At 42.1% G+C, this 20,226-nt stretch overlaps 2 protein-coding genes across 5 annotated transcripts in view; one reads left to right on the top strand and one right to left on the bottom strand.

Annotated features, from left to right (window-relative positions):
• kdm6al (lysine (K)-specific demethylase 6A, like) overlaps nucleotides 1-15,158 on the bottom strand; it is a 42,192-nt gene extending 27,034 nt beyond the window's left edge. For 3 of the 4 annotated variants that reach the window (XM_077015963.1, XM_077015966.1, XM_077015964.1), the window contains exons 1-4: nucleotides 14,649-15,157; nucleotides 14,427-14,490; nucleotides 3,057-3,165; nucleotides 2,707-2,756 (exon numbers count right to left, since the gene is read on the bottom strand). In XM_077015963.1, coding sequence (XP_076872078.1) covers nucleotides 2,707-2,756; nucleotides 3,057-3,165; nucleotides 14,427-14,490; nucleotides 14,649-14,821 — 396 coding nt within the window. In that variant the 5' untranslated portion in view covers nucleotides 14,822-15,157. Of the gene's footprint in view, nucleotides 1-2,706; nucleotides 2,757-3,056; nucleotides 3,166-14,426; nucleotides 14,491-14,648 lie in introns of all 4 variants that reach the window. The other variant, XM_077015962.1, reaches the window with a different exon arrangement.
• A 611-nt stretch (nucleotides 15,159-15,769) lies between these two features.
• On the top strand, nucleotides 15,770-20,219 carry LOC143522194 (FUN14 domain-containing protein 1-like). The gene is made up of 5 exons (XM_077015968.1): nucleotides 15,770-15,905; nucleotides 18,138-18,309; nucleotides 18,828-18,903; nucleotides 19,004-19,132; nucleotides 19,599-20,219. The coding sequence occupies exons 1-5, from the start codon at nucleotides 15,887-15,889 to the stop codon at nucleotides 19,674-19,676; spliced, it is 474 nt and encodes a 157-aa protein (XP_076872083.1). The 5' UTR covers nucleotides 15,770-15,886; the 3' UTR covers nucleotides 19,677-20,219.
• The last annotated feature ends 7 nt before the right edge of the window (nucleotides 20,220-20,226 follow it).

Genomic DNA, 20,226 nt, shown 5'->3' with positions numbered 1-20,226 from the left:
TGGAAAACCATGTGAAATGGGTCATGCCTAGGGTTGCAACGGTATGAGATTTTCACGGTATGATAACCATCTCAGAAAATACCGCGGTATCACGGTTTGTTACATATATTATAAAAAAAAACACTGACCCTTAAAGAAATGACAAGGGTTTTTTTTGTTCAATGAACTATTTATTGTAGAAACCTGGAACTATTGTATACAAAATGTCTCCTTTAAAAAAATAAGCTGTACACCTGTTCATGGATTTCAGTACAATTTAAGTTTAAATTATTTAATATCTGATAAACTGAGCCTGGGTCAGTGTCTGATCAACAACTGCCAAGTTGGATTATAATACTGCAGAAAGAGAGGATTTATTTCTGACATGATCCTCACAATAGAGATTTCTATTTTAAGGCTTTCACACAGTCTGGATTTAACATATGAAAAACAGGCACGGCAGAATTTGAAAATGAAAGCATGTAAATTAATGGCGTCTTTCACATCCAGTGAAAGCAAGGAGCTTAAAAAGCTAGGTTTATTCTTTCACTAGTGACCGTAGCGCGCAACTCCGCCCACCTTGCGCGAACCTCGGCGAACAGCGGAAGCGTTCATACTTGCCGCGTCACATTCTGTGCAGTGTTGTCAGAAACGATATGTGGTAGTATAAAGAAACACCCCTCAAAAAGGAACATTTACCTGACGAATTTTAATGTTGCTTTGTGTTTCAGGTTTGAAAAGTGCTGGAATTTAGGTTAAAGTACTTTAAAATGCTTGAAATTGTAACTACTTGGTTTCACAACAAATATCTGTCTGACTGAACAGTTCTCGTGTATTACGTTAACAAATACGAACCTCTTGTAATTCCAGGACAAAACATGAGAGAACGTGAAGACGTGAAGATTGGGCGTTTTGAAAATAAACAACCATTAAATAATGTGATAAAGTTAATTATTTTGAATCATTTCGAGTATATGTATAAATATTTAACTTAATTAAGTTTAACATGCTGGGAAATATTGAAATGGACCTTGAAAGTGACGTACAAGTGCTTTAATTCCACCTTATAAAGGTGTATGAACCCTGCAAACACGACTTTGTTCATTGCGCTGAGGCGCACGGGCGGAGCCACCGCGATTACGTCATTTTCGTCCGCTGATTTTAGTTTAGCCTTTTTTTTTGTTAAAAATTTGTTAAGTCTGATGCACTTTCTGCCATTCTCACTGCTGTGTGCGGAGTAGCTGAACCGGAGCGGAGTTGCGCATGCGCGGGTCAGTTTCTCCGCTGGCTTGCTTTTTACCGGTAATAAGCAAACGCACACGGTATGATAACTGTGCATTTTAATACCGTGGTATACCGTGAAACCAGTTACCGCTGCAACCCTAGTCACGCCACATGCTCAGGTGGTCTTTACCCAATGGGTCACACCACATGCTCAGAACCTTGTCCACCACAATGGTACTCCATGTTGTAAGACTAGTTGTCGAGTCTACGCTGGACTGACTATCTAGCGTAGATATCAACAATCTAATATTAAACTAAAAACAATCATTTTAGTATCAGACTAAACTTCATACTATTCATAACAAAAGTTTTTACAATATTTACAAAACTCCATACTCCACTAAATCAAAAATAAAGAATTCAAACAAAGTAAAAAACAAAATAAAAACAAAATCTTTGAAATCCACCGAGGCAGGCCCCTCTCCGTAGCTGTGAGCGTGCGAACATGTTCACACACAGGTACGGGGTAGGCAGTGAGCTTCACGATGGATGGTGCACACTGCGTGTTGTCGTGAATGTGCACGAAGACGCAGAATTTACGCAGAACGTAGTATAGAAGAGATTGACAAGAGGAGGGTCTAATAATCAATCTGGTCAAAGGAGAGCTTCAAATGTTCAGTGTTGTAGCAACTAACCGGCTTCATCGCCCCCATTTAAGCACATCAACGCTGTTACATCAGTGGGTAGCGTGTGCGGTGACGTCAGTGGGTAGCGTGTGCGGTGACGTCAGAGGGTAGCGTGTGCAGTTGTGAGAAAAATAATTATTTCTCATACACAGACCAGACGGCTTAAATGGCTTAAAGGGATTAGTGACCAGTGGTGTGAACATGGAGTTGGTTGTTGTATGACCCAAGATGACAAGACCTGCTAGAAATATGAACACAGCCGACCACTGGAAATGCAACTGGGAATAAATGGGTCAAACAGACCAGATAAAAACACAGTGCTTCAAAACTCAATTCTAGGTGGTTGAGGGAAACCTTATCGGCATTCATACTGAGAAGTGAAACTGTCAAAAGATCCAGCAAAAGGGAGGAGCTTTACCACTATGAAACAAAGACCACAAACACCTACACACACTCTCTCTGGCTGTACACCTACACACACTCTCTCTGGCTGTACACACACCACTAGAACACGCTTACTCTTCTGGCATGCATGCGCGCGCGCGCACACACACACACACCACTAGAACACAAAACACCTACACATGCACTCTTCAAGTATATGCATATGTACACACACACACACACCACTAGAACACAAACATCAATGCACATTCATTCTTTCTTCAGTCCTATGCACACAACCAACAGAACAAAGCCCCCAGAACACACAGCACATCGTGAAATATGCTTTTATAACCTGCCTGGCCCCCCATGAGACAACAACATTAATTATTAAGCGCTTGTAACCACACCAGTTGGTCAGTTTCTAACTTACCTTCCAGTAGTCTGACTGTAAACTGTAGTACCTCTGGTATGCTGATAATGCTGAAAGATTTAAAGACAACTCTTAAAACCTGAACTCTAATAACATCACATACACAAATGCCCAACACTGTATTAGATCATGCACGAAATACAATGTCTGTAGCACAATGTACAAATATCTATAAAAAGACTATTAAAGCATGATACAGAACATTAAAAAAAGACAAATTTAAATGTTGATCTGACGTGTGTTAGAGACCACATATCACACACAAGCTAACAGAACATGCACAGACACAAGACACAGGGAGGAGAGAGGGAGGGAGGGAGGAGAGGGGAGAGAGAGAGGTGACCTCTGACCTTTTGGGTAATCCTCCAGCAGGAGGTTGAAGTGGCCCAGTTGGCAGAATAACTCGGGATCTACTTTCCCATCCGCTTTCAGGATGAGAGAATCGTAGCAGCGAACAGCCTGGAATAAGAAAAGGCACATGAGCACACACTGGTGTAGCCATGACGTCACTGTGACAAAACTAACAAAACTGTGGAGGGTGCTTTTAATTTGAAATGACGGATACACAAGGAAGAGACACTGATATAAGGGAGAGAGAAATAAGAAATGGAGAGAGGAAAGAAGAGAAAGGTAGATTAAACCAACAGGGACATTTTAAACGTTCTCCACTGACGTTCACAGTGTTTCTTTTCTCACTATAATTACATTATTAAATAATTGTCCAGCTAACTTAACGTGAATGAGTGAACCATTATACCAGTAACATTACATCAATAAACAGTAAATCAACTGCCAAGTACATCAGGGACGGAGTGGACACACTTTGAACACTCAACAAGCTTAAAACCATCTACTGGAGCCGTAGTCTAGACAGCAAAAAGATGAAAAGCAAAATAATGAAGTCTATCTAGTACAGATAAGCTTTGCCCCGCTTACATGACCAAAAGCTTGATTAATAACTAATTAAATACTAGTGACTAATGGATTAAAATGACATTTATTTTGTAATTTCATTATTTGGAGCACAGACCTGCCACAGCTGCTGGACAACACGCACGCACACGTGCACACACATGCGCACACGTGCACGCACACAAATATGCACACACGTACACACACGTGCACAAATACGCACTGATTGAACCTCTTCCTAGGCCATTAGACTGAGGGAATATCAGATTTAATTACTCAGTGAGGCTTCTGTTATATTTGCATTAATGCAATTTAATAAATGGACAAAAAAAATTCTATTGAAAAAAATTATGATCAATTATAAAAATGATTACTATATTAAACTTTTATATAAAATTATTATTATTATGACTTAACAAATGAAGGAAAAAAAATGGTTGAATTCTTGCTGTTTACGTTGGAGAAGGAAGATGAGGAATGAAGAAATCTCACTGGATGTACCTAAAACACCACCTCACTAAAACACCTCTCACATCCTCACAGAGGGAGGAGCTAAAACAGCTAACGGCACACCTGCAGGGGGGAGGATCACAAGGTAGATCAGAAGGCAGATTTTACGCCAGTTTAGCCCGTAGCTTCAGAAAACCTCTGCCCACTCTACACATTCACGTATCTCCTTCATCTTCAGGAAGCTTCAACGACAGGACGAACATTTATGCAAAAGCATAAAGATTACAGATCTCCAGTGAAGGGCTCAGGAGAACGTGATTAGCAAGGTTACCACAGTTTCCAACCACAAACGTAAAGCCACTGAAACTGTAAATCATGGTTTCAGTTTCTACACCTTGGCTGTGACATCATGTCTGTAGAGGACCTGAGGGAGAGCGTACAACAGAGGATGTAAATAATTAAACACGCTTATCCTTCCTGTACGTCTTTAGTTAAAAACAAAACAGAAACTAGTTTTCCTGTTGCAATAATCATGAATCAGACCTGCCCTGGGGTTTAGGGCACGTGCTTAGAGGGTTACACTTGGGCCTAAACCAAAACCAGCTTCATACGCTCATCTCCTTAGCACCATGTTTAAATTACACAACTAAGGGAAAGAAAGAAAATGAACAAAGGACTGAAGTTAAGATGGAGTGATGGTATAATTACCATGACTGAGGGTTGGGTAGGAAGAATTAGGCCAACTTTGGAGAAATGGCTGACAATTTTCAGCTTCCTTTGTTCACTCAATAATCATGTTTGGTGCAAATAAAACGCCACACAAAAGTATCTCCAATCAAGGTTAATCACTGCTGTAAATATGCACAAACTGTCATCAACATCCTGTTAAAACAACTAGCATCTTTCGGTTTCAAAGTAAGGGCACAAAGTGCAAGTGACGTTCGTGTTTCTTTACGTATACTTGGGAGAATCTGCCCGTTTTGAGCAGGACACAACAGAAGCAGAAAGGAGAAACTTAACTGAAACTAAACAGTCTAAACTGAACTGAACAGTCTAAATAAGGAATACTGTGATGAAGTCAACAAAAAACAACCATTTATATGAGCAGACTCTGTTGATACAGCCACACAGATGTACACAGATGGATATGAAGAGGAAGATGAAGATGAAGCAGTCTCATCTGATCCACACAGGCGCTACAACTTTTCCTCCCTTCTCAGCACCCACCGCCTCTTTCCTCTCTGCCTCCCCCTTTCACAGTTAACAGGCTCAATCAAGTTTGATCCTCGTGTCTTCATTCCAATCCTCATCATCCAGCTCTCAGGACTCCAGCGTCATCTTCTCTGAACCCCACATAACTTCAGCCGATCAGGACCTGATCCGCTTCATCACTGCTATGATAAACATCTCAAGACGCCCGGATCAGCCAGACGGTCGTCTGTCCTAGTTCTCGTCATTCTCATTCCTGCCTTCGACATGGTGAACCAAAATGTCCTCGTGCCAGTCCGCTCTGACCTAGGAATCACCCCAATACTGCCTAGGAATGGTGAAGGTCCTGCATAGAGGGACACTAGTCATGAACAAACTGTGCCATGTTTCCAAGATGTGTCTTTTTCTGGGGGGTTTCACAACAAACCTCACATTCACCATCATCATTTTCATTTGGCTCTTCCATTTGTGGCGGTGTTTCTTCGTCTTTTTTGACAACACCTAGAGAACTCCAAGCTTGTAAAAACCACACGGTGGGATTTCCATCACGTTGTCACCTGTTACACAGGACCGAGTACCGAGGTACCGAGGCCACCTTGGAGAGAAAACACCAGGACTCCTCACCTGCTCCTCGTCCTCACTCTCTCTGCACGTCGCTCACAGTCGACGCTGCTCACATACGATGGTCTCCCATCATCTCCACGCGTGACGTCTGCAGCTCCTGCCTATTCATACCGCCAGGCCCTTCCACTGGGACAGAACGGTGCCCGTATTCCTACATCCATCATCATCAGTCCACTACTCTGTTCACTTTTCTGGCTTCCTGTGGCCGCTCGTAACAGATTTAAAACACCGACGCTTGCCTACAGGACAGAAGCTGATGTGCTACCTTCAACTGGACGGTCAGAACCAGCTCAAACCCAGACGATACTCGACCTGTAGCCCCTCCAGCTCCCCCCCAATCTCCCCCACCCTTCCTAACGATTCCTGAAAGACGAATCAAATCAAATCAAATATATTTGTATAGCGCTTTTCACAACACGTTGTCACAAAGCGCTTTACAGGATTTACAAGGTTAACAATACTATGGGTCCAAATCCAAATGTTGACGAGCATGAAGACTCATCCCAGTTCTAGTGTCCAACTAGCTGCAGAGTCCATCGCTGTCCTTTAACACGGACCTCAGACGTCTTGTTGGAAACCACTTTAATTAAACCTGATCAGACATTTGTAAAGGCCTCAGGAAGGTGTGGATCTGGGAACGCCAACATCACCAGCCTTAACACTCATAACCACAGCGGCAGGGGCTACACTCATGCAGAGCTGCATATGCTATTTCCTATAATGATACTAAAAGATAAGATACTAAATTATACTATTTCATGTTTTCAGCTATACTGTTATAAAACCTGTAATACATTTTCTGTAATACGGTGTTGCTGGACTGCTGGAGTGAAGCTCTTTTCAAGACAGTGAGCTTTAATCCTACCAATGTCAAAAACAGATGCTTCTGTAGTTTGTGGAGTAACATTTTTTATTCAGCCAACTCCCCTTGTTCAACATTCAACTCTGTGTTGTGCTGTGGGGCTGAAGTGTCAACTGCAAGCAGGTAAAGTCATCACTTACATGATGGAGGCTCCATGTTCACCAAACTCCTACGAAGCTCCGTGTGAGTTTAAAAACGTGTCAAAGTGGCCACACAGTGCTAGTCTAACTTGAAAGTTGTGTCTCTAGAGTTTACAACAGCTACAAGTTGGTTCTCTTGACCCAAGTTGAAAAGTGGTGAGATAATGTCAGTTACAGAACACTGCAGCCTACACTCCTGCTCAGACCATTCAGGAGCGGAGGAAACGGACCTGGATTCATCACCCTGTCCCGCCACGACACCATGGCCCAGAGTCAGTAAATAGAAATGTTGAGCTCGTTTTCATTAGGACACAGCAGTCTGTGGGCGATTTAGCCCTGTTAGATTGGCAAGAGGATTATCTGAAGTCAATCGATCATAATTAATTGTAGAATGTCAGAAAGTAGGCTCAATTATTTCTTCCTTTATTTATACACTACCATTGATCTCTGCCCTAATTAGCCATCACTGACTTTAAATATATTTTATAAACACAGTATACGTGTGCGTCTGAGACTCGACGTGAGCGTCTGAGACGTTTACCTAACTAGAAGTGTTTGACTTGACTAAACTAACTAATAACTTGGAAGTTGAGAAGAAGTAGAAAAAATATTTTCAGCGTGAAATATATTTTTATTGCACATCTTGTGAACTTGATCAACTAGGGCAACAGTAATGAAAACATCCAGTAAATCATTTGGCTGTCTGCAGCAGCGGAGAACGAGCACGGACACAGATGTATCTGTATATTAGACAGTTACTTCTGGATCAATATACTGGAGGATGTGCTGGTTGCTAGTGCTGGTTGCATTGTGTAAAAACGCTGTTCCATACTGCGTTGTGTAGTTGTCACAATGGCAGAAGTGTGTGTTTGTAACGGAAGGGGCTCAAACGTGGATGAAAAGTCACCCTGCACGCCAACGCCGAGCCACACAGCAGCGGTGCACACTACACGCACTACACAGAGACCAAGCGCCCGGCCGGTCCAACTCTAGCCATGAAGGACCCGGGATGGACAACCGCGTTCACACACACCAAACATCCTTCAGTGAGACACAGCGACCCAACGCTGCCCACACTGCTGCGGTGTCTCCAACGGACAGAAGCAGTTGCACGGCAACAGGACGGGCTCCTCAGACCCAGTGCCAAATTCAGACATCTCCGTCAACAAGATACCAAAGTCACCAGAGTTCACCAGAAAAGCAACTTCGTTTCTCCTCGGCTGCTCCAGTCTACCCACTGGAGAGTTTTGTTTTTTTTTTCCATGCCCGCACGTGACGGACTCCTGCTGTGGTCCATTTGAAACAGAGTCCAACAAGCAACACGTTCTCAGAGAACACCACGTACACCGATTAACTGTTGAATTCAGATGCAAATTTACCATGTATTATAGTTATACCTATTTGTTTTGGATGACTCTCACTAGTGACCGTTGATAAACAAGCTAATTCCACAGGTGCACCCATCACTGGTGGGTTTCTGCACCTGAAACCCACGGAAGCAGCAGTTAAATGCCAAAAACAGCGAGTCTAGATTAGTCACTAAGGTGACTCGCATTGCCCATTCCAAATCCCACATTAATCAACGCTTGAAAAGCTGGTTACCACTGCACACTGCGACATACGATTTGTACCAGTGTACAGTGCGTGTCAAAGTGGACAGCGCAAACAAACAAACTGCAGGAACTGAGATTAGCTACATGGCTAACTAAAGCTGGGACGGCTACGTGTCGGACTCTTGTTCCTCGGTCAGCTGTAGGGGATTTATCAACGATTGGCAACAGAGTCTGCTTTGACTATTCAAGTCAAAAATGTAAACATGGCACAACAATGCTACAAAACAATCAGTGTTAGATTAAATCTGCAAGTGAGGAAAACCGCAACTGTACACTACTGCAGACATCTTTGTCCTGGCTCTCCGAGACGGTTGCAACACAAGTGTTTACAAGGCTATGATCAACTTCAGAGGTTGGCATTTTAAATTCAATAATTACTGTAGTTTTGCGTTTCCAGACAGGGATGCATCTGCAGCACTGTAGAGGTCGTGAGGACAAGCACCCGTGTTGTAATGAGACCTGTCAGTGATTACATGACTGCCTTTATCGTGAGAGTTGAAGTGGACAAAATCATGTTAGATTCCACAATCATGCGTTCCCCATTGTAACTAGAACGTAAATTCATTACATTTCAGTCAGTGTGTTAAGGGCAGTAGTGAACCGTGACCATTAAACTTGGGCCCGCTCCCATCCCCCCCCCAAAAAATTGTTTCCTCTCCTAATTAACTGCAATAAAGAAAAAAAACTGAGACGATAATAGAGCTTTAGAAATGCAATAAACAGTAATATCTGTACTAGATAACTTAAGCAAAATAAGGTTCCAACAAAATAAGGTTCACAGCTCCGTGTTCCTCGAATCGGAACTAGCTAGCGGTGGTACACTAACGACAGCTAGCGTCGCCACAGTGGGCGGAAATTATCATACAGTTAAGCCCTCCCACTAAGAGGGCAGATATGATTGGTCAATTTTACCGTCATTTGAAACTGGTATTGCGCTGAATTATAACTGCCAGACCCTCTGTAAACTAACAGCGGGCATCACAGTTAGGGCTGAACGATTTTGGAAAATAATCTAATTGCAATTTTTTATCTATAAATTGCGATTTTAAATCGCGATTTTTTTCCCACTGTTTTCAGGAAACTCTGTTTCGGCATTTTTTATACAGCTCAGATACAGGGTTGCCAACTTTTCAAGATCGCTTCGAGTGAGACTTGAGCCTGGAGTGGGTGGCGAACGTAATTTGTTGTTATCGGGGCGGTGTAAAATGGACTAAATTTAAGTATTATTATTATTATATTGTGATCGATCGATCGCCTGTGGTTGGCGCCAGAGCGAACTAGTAACTTTTTAGTCTAAGACGCTCAATGCGTGAGAGTTGGCAACCCTGCAGGTATAGCAACTTGGCTAAAATATGTGCGTGAGGGCATTTGGTAGCACATATCTAGTGTGTTTAACAAAGCCGTGAAGCCGGGCTTGTTCACTAATATTAACGGGCATCATGTCTTTCACTATGAACTCTGTTACTGCCCGAGTTATTTCAGCGTGCCGCTTCCAATTATATCCATAAGGAGTTACACTTTCAAACGGTTCGGTCAGTGAACCCTGTCTGCTGGACCGGTCAAGCTATCCGCGCTTTTGCGATTCATCCGCGCTTTAAAACTTATTGCGCCTATATGCGTGATTTTACGGTATTTCGCTGCTCACCGTATACAGCATACTAAGGCTGTATAAACGCAGAGAAACACTTTTGCGTATTTGAAGGTGCAGCACTGGTCGTTAGCATTTTAGCCGTACAAATATCATACGAGGCTTTGTGGTGTTTTTTTTAAATGCTGAAGAAGGTTTGTAGTGTTACCTCACGTCATAGTAACAGTAGCAAGGCGCGTTTTGCACGGTACCTGACGTTGAGCAGCATCTTTTTAAAAGCCAAAGTAATTTCACACAACTGATGTGCTGCTCCTCCTTGGTATTAGACTTTCAGTTGTGTCAGCTTCTGTCGAGCCTGAAGCCATTGTGCAACAAGTTAAAGTGCGCTGTGCTAACTTCACTTCTCCACCTCCCTGCCTCCTGCTCGGGTTTGCTCCGTTTGTCCTCGGCTCGGCTCGCTCCCAAGTCACGTGACCAGTTTAAATCGCAGCCTGTGCGATTAGAGAATCGCGTTTTAAAATATCGTGAAATTATCGCAAATGCAATTAATCGTTCAGCCCTAATCACAGTCCTGATAGGGGGAGACACAGGCTCACAGGCTTCCACTTAACCCCTCACCTTCAAACACAGATTGAATAGACATGGTTGAATAATTTATTTGCTTATATTTTTGTAATTGTTTTAGATGTCGATTGTCAAACTGTAAGTAGATAAAATAAAATTGGATAAATTGTATTATATATATTTATGTTTTAAGAATATTTTTAGGCCCTCTGAGAGGGCGTAGAGGGCCCTGATGGTTCCCCACTGGTTAAGGGTTAGGGGACCTCTAATATTAACTCGTATGACTCCATACTTTAGTTACCCAGCAAGATATGTCAATCCAACTATAACAATAAATTCAAGTCATGTAATATTTGCTAGGTCTTTTAAATCAGGGACCCGTGACCTCAAGCAAGCCAAATTCTGTTACGTCTATTCACCTTGTCACCCAAAAACAATGCACAGAAATATGTGACAGCAACATGGCTTATGTTTGCCAACTCCGTATTAGCAGCTAATATACTACGTTAATTAGCCATCATGTGCAAGAGTCCTACTGCTTTAATTATCAGTCTTGATCACCTCAATTTGTCATTACAACTGTGAACTAAAGTTAAGATTGCGACAGGTAATAGATTTTTGCTTGGCAACCATATTAAAATTCCATTCAGTTCAACATTAGCCAGAAAACATGTAAATAACGCGAAAGTTTGGCAAAAGAATAATCAACTAAACACATTTGAAAGTGACCTGCTTATCAAAGTCAAATGACTGTAGAAAAACGTCGGAGCAAAATTCATAATATCTTACTGGAACATCTCGTTCAATTAATGCTATTCTTAAAGGTGACTGTTCAGAGAGGACGCACCCTACGCAGCGTTAACCCCCACCCAGACGCCAGCACCACACCGACCCACTCCAGGCAGCTCTCGGGGGCTGGATCAGCACTGCAGGAGTGTAGAACTGCTCCAGCAGTAGAGCCCAGCAAACAACCGGGGGGGCAATGAACCCCAAGAAACACACGACCGCACACACATTTGGAAAAGGAAAACACGTCTAAGCATAGAGTCACTTTTAAAACAGCAAACGAATAACGTAATACAGGAAGGGATTTAAACAAATACATGGAGATCGGTGATGAGGGAAACACGAAGCTGTCAGAGTTGTACAAGTTACATGACGGGGAGCAATCCTGCTCCTCACTACACAAGCCTTCACAACTGTTGGTGGGCCATAACAGGCTTGATCAAACACAATTAGACATATAAGATAGCAACATTAAAACGTATCCTGACCAATGACGTGAGACTAGGGTTAAGCAGTTAACCCGCCTAACACACAACATTAACCAGTATTGCTACAACAATGACATTAAAACTAAACACTGCAGTAACCCAAAACTGACACTGCTGTTTCAAGTAATTAGAAATCCTTAAATGATGATTATTCCTGCACAGTTACTCTCTAAAGGCCTTGCACGCTCTAAAAAGTCTTCTTATCGCTTTGTCGAGAGAACGCAAAAGAGATAGAGAGAAAAAAAAAAGCATTTGTGCAGACAATTTCTTGCACCCACTTCTAACAACTCTGCAGTCAGAAACACCAATTTACATCCAAATCAGTTTCTCAAAAGTCTCAACATGTTTTCCAAGTGTTGCCTCGAACTCATCTGGATGCTATGAAGACTTTTGAGATACTGCTCCATAATTCCTGCTTCAATGACAATGCAATCGCAGAACAAAATATTTGCACTAGAAATAAAAACAGCAAGTAAACCAAGCCAGGGAACAAAATGCTGAATAAGCATTTAAATAAAGAAGAAATAAATACATATTTGACGAATGACAGCAGTGCTGGAACCCCCAGACCCGCCTCTTCACCCCAACACCTGTGTTTGTGTTCGGCTCTTAAGGGACAGTACTGATAATTTGCTTCATAATATTCATTACAGATTATGAATGTACTTCAAAACAAGTTACAGGTATTCACCTGAACTGTAGACTAGCGTAAGACAAAGTAAGCAAATCAAAGACAACGCGACTTGGAACACACGAGTGAGTCTTACGTGGTTACTTCTTCCTGAGAAAACACTTTACTTTAATAATTAACTCCATAAATAGAAACAAAACAACAAAAACACTACTTAAGCCTCAGCAAGTGACAAGAGTCCATACAGTAAACGCAGCAGGCTAAACATGAACTTAAAATAATAAAGACAACAACGAAATGTTAGTTGCACAAACAGCCACTTGCATTCATCTTGTGTTTAGATCATTCACATTAATGTTTAGACATCAAGATGAAATCTCTACAGAGACCACATTAGAAATGTTTTGTTTACAAGAGAGCAAACAGCATGGTTCAACAGTTAGAAGGGCCAACATGTGTCCTCGGTTGGAATGAATGTAAAGTGCCCATCAGGCCACAGCAACACTGAGAAAGGACGTGGTGTTGCTAAAAGTCTCCTTTGTTCGGCCTCAACTGAACATCCCCACTAACATGTTGATGCCAGACAGCACAACACAGGGGCAGTAGCTCACACAAACAGGACCGCGTGTGCACTAAAGCAAAAACGGGGCTCGCTGTGAGTGTGAGCAGCAAGCCAGCGAAGCCGAGATCGTGGGGTAGGTGCGCATATTGCACAAAAAAAACACACACACACAGCAGCTCGGGGTTTGCAGCCTTGTTCGGTTCACTTGCTGTTTAGTCCCCGCTCCTCCCAGCCCCGCCATCTTGGGCCGACCCAAAGCAGCCATTACTACCGCACACAAACCAGCGTCTCTCGTTAAAAAAAACCCCTCAAATTGGTGACTCGTGGGGCGAAATGTGAGATATTGTGCTCGCATAACGTTGTCCTGGCGAATACTGCACGTATATATGTGTGAGGTGTGTGTGTGTGTGTGGGGAAGGTGTGACTACTCTTTTTAGTCCTCACAGTTTTTAATGCACCTACATCACGGACCGATGAACCACCGACAGCTAAACTGAGGCCAGCGGCGGCGAAGCTTGAAAAATGGAGGGGGGGAAATAATAAAATGACACTATAATACTATAATGACACTATATTACACGACCCTTCCTCCCGGAGCGCCCGTGGCACAGCCGCGGTCGGTGCTGCCGCTACGCGGCGGGCTGGGTGCGCTAGCCCCGCTACCTCAGCGCCGCGGCCGCTACAGCTGCTGACGGCGGCGGCGGTGTCGGAGAACAGCGCCCGTCACCGCGCTCTTCCTGCCCGACGACCATCACCGTGTCGATTATTTTTTTCGTATTTTACATTTCAACAAATGTAAAGAAATAAAAAATAATAATTTTCCGAAAAAGAGCCCCGGACGGCGTACCGTAGCGCGGCGCTAGTGAGTTAGCCTGGCTCCGGGGCGGCGGTGCTGCTAACGTCCGGGCTCACTTCGCGGCTCTCACGAGTTCACAAAGTTAGTCTCACGGTGGAGCCCCCCGTTCTATAACCCCACTGGGGGGGTACGTGGTGGGGCAAGTTGCCGAACAAAACCCCCCTAGTGTGGTCCGCGGGGCTCGCTGTGAGCCCCCCACCACCCACCCCGGGGCTCGGGGAGCTACCCAGCGACGAGGACGCTGCGTAGCCGCGGGGTTCGTGTGCGCCACACCGCACGGAGCTCCGATCGAGACGGTTAAAAAAAAAACAAAAAACACGGCGAACCACACGCAGGGTGGTGGTGGTGGGGGGGACGGTGTTGGGGACACACACACGCGGGCGAGAGAGGCGGCTCGGGCGGCGTGTGAGGGGAGGGTTGGCCCGGGCTGGCTACCTTCAGCAGCAAGGCCTTCGTTCTGGCGCCATCTTCATGAAGCCTCAGAAATCCAAACAGTGAGCTGCAAAGCGAGAAGACAAACACGGGACGAGGCGTGAGATCACACCGCGCTTAAAAAAAAAATAATAACAATAAAAAAAACACATTTAACGTCTCGCAGAACGGAAGGCGACGGCCGACGACCGCGGCTTCGGGGGCTTTTTCGGGAGCGTTTCCGACCTGTCAAGCGGCGCCAGGCCGTCCCTCTCCTGCGCTGTCAGCCTAGGGAAGTCCTCCTCGGTCTCACTCGCTTTTCCCGCCGCCATTTTCTTTTCCTCATCACCAGCAGCGCCGAGGCTTCGAGCAGCGGCAGCGCGGGCAGCTACGACGAGCGACGCTCGGCACGATTGCATGGAACCGCACCGAGGGGGACGAAGGGCGAGATCCACCGGTCCACAAAAGCGCGATGAAATCAAACCAGATTTTTTTCTTTTTTTTTTAAAGAAACTTTTACCCAAATACAGCGAAATTTAGCCGTAAATCCTTGTGGAAAATGAGTTATCTTCCAGTTGGTTCCTCTTCTCACATTTTTTTTACAATAGTGTGTGTGATGTAGAAAATAAATGGTCGTGCACGAGTAATTACTCGTGCACAATTACGATGGTCAGTTTTTTAAAAAATAATTTCAAACTTCTATCTGCCACCAGATGAAAGTTGTTGTAATTGTGTCACCCAGGCGAGCCCACGCCGTCCCCGTGGACACGCCCTCTCTTGGTTCAACAGCCAATGGTGCTTGTGAGATTGACCACGTGACTGGCCTTGTCCTAAAAATTTGTGGACCAATTTCGGGAGATTCGTTTTTTTCCCCCCAAAATAATTGTACCTACATTACAATTTATATGTGCCTATACGTGTTTTTAGCTAAGCAATATGTAAAAATAGTAGTGTCTTTAATTAAGACAATAGTCTATCAAAATGCCGCAAAATAAAGTGATACTGGAGAATATTGTGTAATATCATTCTGTGCAGTAATTATTACTCTCGATACACGATCGCAGATTCTGTTGTTGATTGTGTTGGTTGCACTCGTTTTTGGTAAAAAGCTTTCAGTAACATGATTTGAAACTTTGTCAAATGTTTTTTTAAATCGTGCAGAACTGTCACTGACAGCCCATGTAAAATAACCCTGTAAAAGCGAGTAGTTGTTCGGTGGCCGTCTCTATAATGTCCAGCACTTTGTTGGGGTTTGCATTTCAACCAGACATGTCGAATCTGAGTGTATGTTGTACACTTTGCAAAAAGAAAATTACGTCGTGGAAATTAATTCGACGTGTTTCTATTAAATTACGAAAACCCGGACATAATGTAATATTTGAAGCATTGACGTGGCAGAGCGTCACGCCGTCGGTGGGCGTGTCCTCACCACAGCTGTCAGCACCATCTGACGCGATGACGTAACCAAGGGAACGGTGCCCAAAATGGCGGAGCGACACCGAGGTTAGTGTAATGATACATGTGAAACACTGTCGGCGACCTTCATTTATTCATGTTTCATGCACTACAGTAACACTTACACTGTCACAATTAATTGATTATGTTACACATGTGTATAATTATATTTGACCAGTTTTCACCCGGTCCCAAGTTTCATTTAATACCAGCTAGCTACCTAGCTAATTAGTTATCCTAGCTAGGAGAGCATATTTTGGTAAGCTACCAACTACCAACAAGGTCGACTAGCTAACTTAACCTGAGTACCTTAGAATAGCTCGGCGGTTTACTTATTTAGGGAAATTATAGATGTAATTACCCTAACATACAAATGTCTTTCACTGGCTTGTGGCAGCAGCGAATGATGAAATGCTGAAACATATATAAACTTGGCTAGTTATCAGACTGTATCTAGATAATGTATCTAACTTGGCTAGTTATCTAAATGTATCTAAAAATCAAATCAAATATATTTGTAGAGCGCTTTTCACAACACATGTTGTCACAAAGCGCTTTACAGGATTTACAAGGTTAACAATACTATGGGTCCAAATCCCTAATGAGCAAGCCAAAGGCGACAGTGGCAAGGAAAAACTCCCTAGATGGTGGGGAATAGGAAGAAACCTCGGGAGGACCAAGACTCAAAAGGAAACCCATCCTCCATTGGGCGGCCCGTTAACACACAAATTACACAAAAACAAATTATACAGATGAATACACAAGTCACAAATAAATCACACAATCAAGCTAAGTATAAGGTAACTAGAATGAAAGTTCTGGGTGTTGATATTGTCTTGTGATGTGAAATGTCTTGTGATGAACGCCAGGTTTTCATTCCGTGTCGGAGCGATGACACTTGTATTGTAGGCTCTGACTGCACTGTTACTCCCCAGGTGAACCTCGGAGAAGAAAGAAAGATATAATAATGATAATATAATTATCTAGATAATGTATCTAACTTGGCTAGTTATCTAACTGTATGTAGATAATGTATCTAACTTGGCTAGTTATCTAACTGTCTAGATAATGTATCTAACTTGGCTAGTTATCTAAATGTGTCTAGATAATGTATCTAACTTGGCTAGTTATCTAACTGTATGTAGATAATGTATCTAACTTGGCTAGTTATCTAATGTATCTAGATAATGTATCTAACTTGGCTAGTTATCTAACTATGTAGATAATGTATCTAACTTAGCTAGTTATCTAACTGTATGTAGATAATGTATCTAACTTGGCTAGTTATCTAACTGTATGTAGATAATGTATCTAACTTGGCTAGTTATCTAAATGTGTCTAGATAATGTATCTAACTTGGCTAGTTATCTAACTGTATGTAGATAATGTATCTAACTTGGCTAGTTATCTAATGTATCTAGATAATGTATCTAACTTGGCTAGTTATCTAACTATGTAGATAATGTATCTAACTTAGCTAGTTATCTAACTGTATGTAGATAATGTATCTAACTTGGCTAGTTATCTAACTGTATGTAGATAATGTATCTAACTTGGCTAGTTATCTAACTGTATGTAGATAATGTGTCTAACTTGGCTAGTTATCTAATGTATCTAGATAATGTATCTAACTTGGCTAGTTATCTAACTATGTAGATAATGTGTTTAACTTGGCTACTTATCTAACTATGTAGATAATGTGTAATTATCTAATGTAATGTAATGTAGATAATGTGTCTAACTAGTTATCTACCTGTATGTAGATAATGTATCTAACTTGGCTAGTTATCTAACTATGTAGATAATGTAGCCTATCTAACTTGGCTAGTTATCTAACTGTATGTAGATAATGTGTCTAACTTGGCTAGTTATCTAACTATGTAGATAATGTGTCTAACTTGGGTAGTTATCTAACTATGTAGATAATGTGTCTAACTTGGGTAGTTATCTAACTGTATCTAGATAATGTATATAACTTGGCTTGTTATCTAACTGTATCTAGATAATGTATATAACTTGGCTTGTTATCTAACTGTATCTAGATAATGTATATAACTTGGCTTGTTATCTAACTGTATCTACATAATGTATCTAACTTGGCTAGTTATCTAACTGTAGATAATGTATCTAACTTGGCTAGTTATCTAACTATGTAGATAATGTGTCTAACTTGGTTATTTATCTACAGTTTGTATATAATGTATTGATATCGATAATGTATAATGTTTTTGAATTGGACACTGTCATTCTAGAAATGATTGATTCAACGTCTCTTTCTAGTCCAAGGTGAAGAAGATGCTGAGGGTGAAGAGGAGGTATATGAAGTTGTGGATTTGACAGAGTATGCACGAAATCACCAATGGTGGACCAGAGTTTTTGGAAGCAACTCTGGACCCATTGCAGAGAAACACAGTGTGGCCACTCAGATCATGATGGGAGGAGTCACTGGCTGGTAGGGCTTTCTGCTTCCATGTAACACCAGTCCCAGTCACATTCTCTGTACTCAAAGCCTCTTTTTTCTCCATTACATTTGATCAACTTGGAAAATATGGAAAGACCTGTATAATTTCACGAGCATTAACCAAATAACCAAATGTTATTCACTCATTGCATTGTGTAGGATTTCAAACATAGGCCTAAAATCCTTTAGACAAGCATGCCATCCACATCACTCATAGAGGTTGCTGCTATAACATCTAAAGCAGCAGTTCAGATTCAGATTCAGAAAAGTTTATTCATCCCCGGGGGGCAATTGAGGGGCACACAGAGCAGCAGTAACATAAGAAATAAATACAACGTAGGTCAATATGATAAATAATAAAGAAAGAATATCTATATATGTGTAAAGTGACAGAGTTTCGAGTATGTACAGGTATAAAGTGACTGAGTGTTCTGGTTGGCCCAGTCCGCTCACATAGACTGTGTTGTTCTGTTATTACTTAACCGACATTTGGTTCACCCATTCCCCAGGTGTGCCGGGTACCTTTTTCAAAGGGTGGGCAAAATTGCTGCTACTGCAGTAGGAGGAGGATTTCTCTTACTACAGGTATAAATCACGACTGGCTTTCAGGGCTGCAGTGACATTTATATCCATGTTAAGTTGAACCTTTGCAGAAGCCCGAGATGAACGGGTTGTTCTCCGGTAGATTGCGAATCACACTGGCTATGTGCAAGTGGACTGGAAGAAAGTGGAGAAAGACGTGAACAAAGCCAAGAGACACCTGAAGAAGAAGGCAAACACAGCAGCCCCTGAAATCAACTCTTTCATCGAGGAGGTAAAGGTGTTGCTAACACTGTATCTCTCAGTACTTCTACACACTTCTATTAAACAGACTTTTGTATAAAAATAATAATAAAATTTGATGTAGCATGTTCTACTTTTAACACTTAATATCAATTTGTGCAGTAATGTTCATACAATGTGGTCTTGAGTGTGGGGTATATTCTCAATGTGTGGATACAGCTTCTGAAGATCCTGTCATTGATACCAGTGAATTAAAAACGCACAAGATAGACACCAAGTAATCATATATTTCACATTTAGATTAAGCACATCCACAAACTGCTGGAAAACTTGAATTAAAAACCCAGTTATACGTAAGAGTGCCCTCTGCTGGTGAAATAGCAAATTACACACTCGCCCAATCTCATTTTTAAAGTTTGCTCAGTTTCATCCATCCTACAGTTTAAGAGTCTCTTCTGGTTGCCTCTCACTGAAATGGCTTCCCTCGTGGTTTTTAGGCTACAGAGTTTGTGAAGAGGAATGTTGTTCTATCCAGTGGTTTTGTTGGAGGGTTCCTGTTGGGCCTTGCATCCTGAATGGTGAGCCGGACTGGTACAAGCTTGTGAGCGAGTCTACACTAATGCTGGCAGGAATATTCTGTGAATGTTTTTGAAGCTCTGCTGTACTGTGTTGTCACCTAATGGCTAATGACGGTCCTGTGGTATCAGTTTGTTGGCTAATGACTGCCTTGTGGTATGATCTGATGGTATTTTGGTTCTGGTTTAATTAAACTCATGGACCTTACAGGTCGTGTTTTCCATTAACACAATTCTGCCTTGAATACTGACAAATGCAACTCTGCTTCTCATTTTTCATACATATGAAGAATAAGAAACAATAGAAATAGTTAACAGATGTTAAAAGGATTATTTTTGCTTACATATTTTTACTTAATGGTACAGTGCTATGTACTTCAGATGTTTTATTTCTGCAAGATGTGATCTTTTACTGCTTTGTTAAACTGCGTGTCTTTTTGCATACTGTGTACTGCTTTTATGGGTGCTTGATAAACAGTTTGTAAATATAGTATGTATATTCAGCCATTTCCTTAATAAATTACCAATTTTGGTAGAATCCAACCGTTTT

Source organism: Brachyhypopomus gauderio, chromosome 8, assembly GCF_052324685.1.
Source record: "Brachyhypopomus gauderio isolate BG-103 chromosome 8, BGAUD_0.2, whole genome shotgun sequence".
Classification (NCBI taxonomy): domain Eukaryota; kingdom Metazoa; phylum Chordata; class Actinopteri; order Gymnotiformes; family Hypopomidae; genus Brachyhypopomus; species Brachyhypopomus gauderio.
The sequence above is the reverse complement of the archived record's forward strand: the minus strand, read 5'-3'. Positions and strand labels throughout refer to the sequence as shown.

Coding starts and splice junctions, on each gene's coding strand:
- LOC143522194 (XM_077015968.1), top strand. Junction 18,904..19,003: donor GAGGATTTCTCTTACTACAG/GTATAAATCACG, acceptor GTTCTCCGGTAG/ATTGCGAATCACACTGGCTA. Junction 19,133..19,598: donor TCAACTCTTTCATCGAGGAG/GTAAAGGTGTTG, acceptor CGTGGTTTTTAG/GCTACAGAGTTTGTGAAGAG.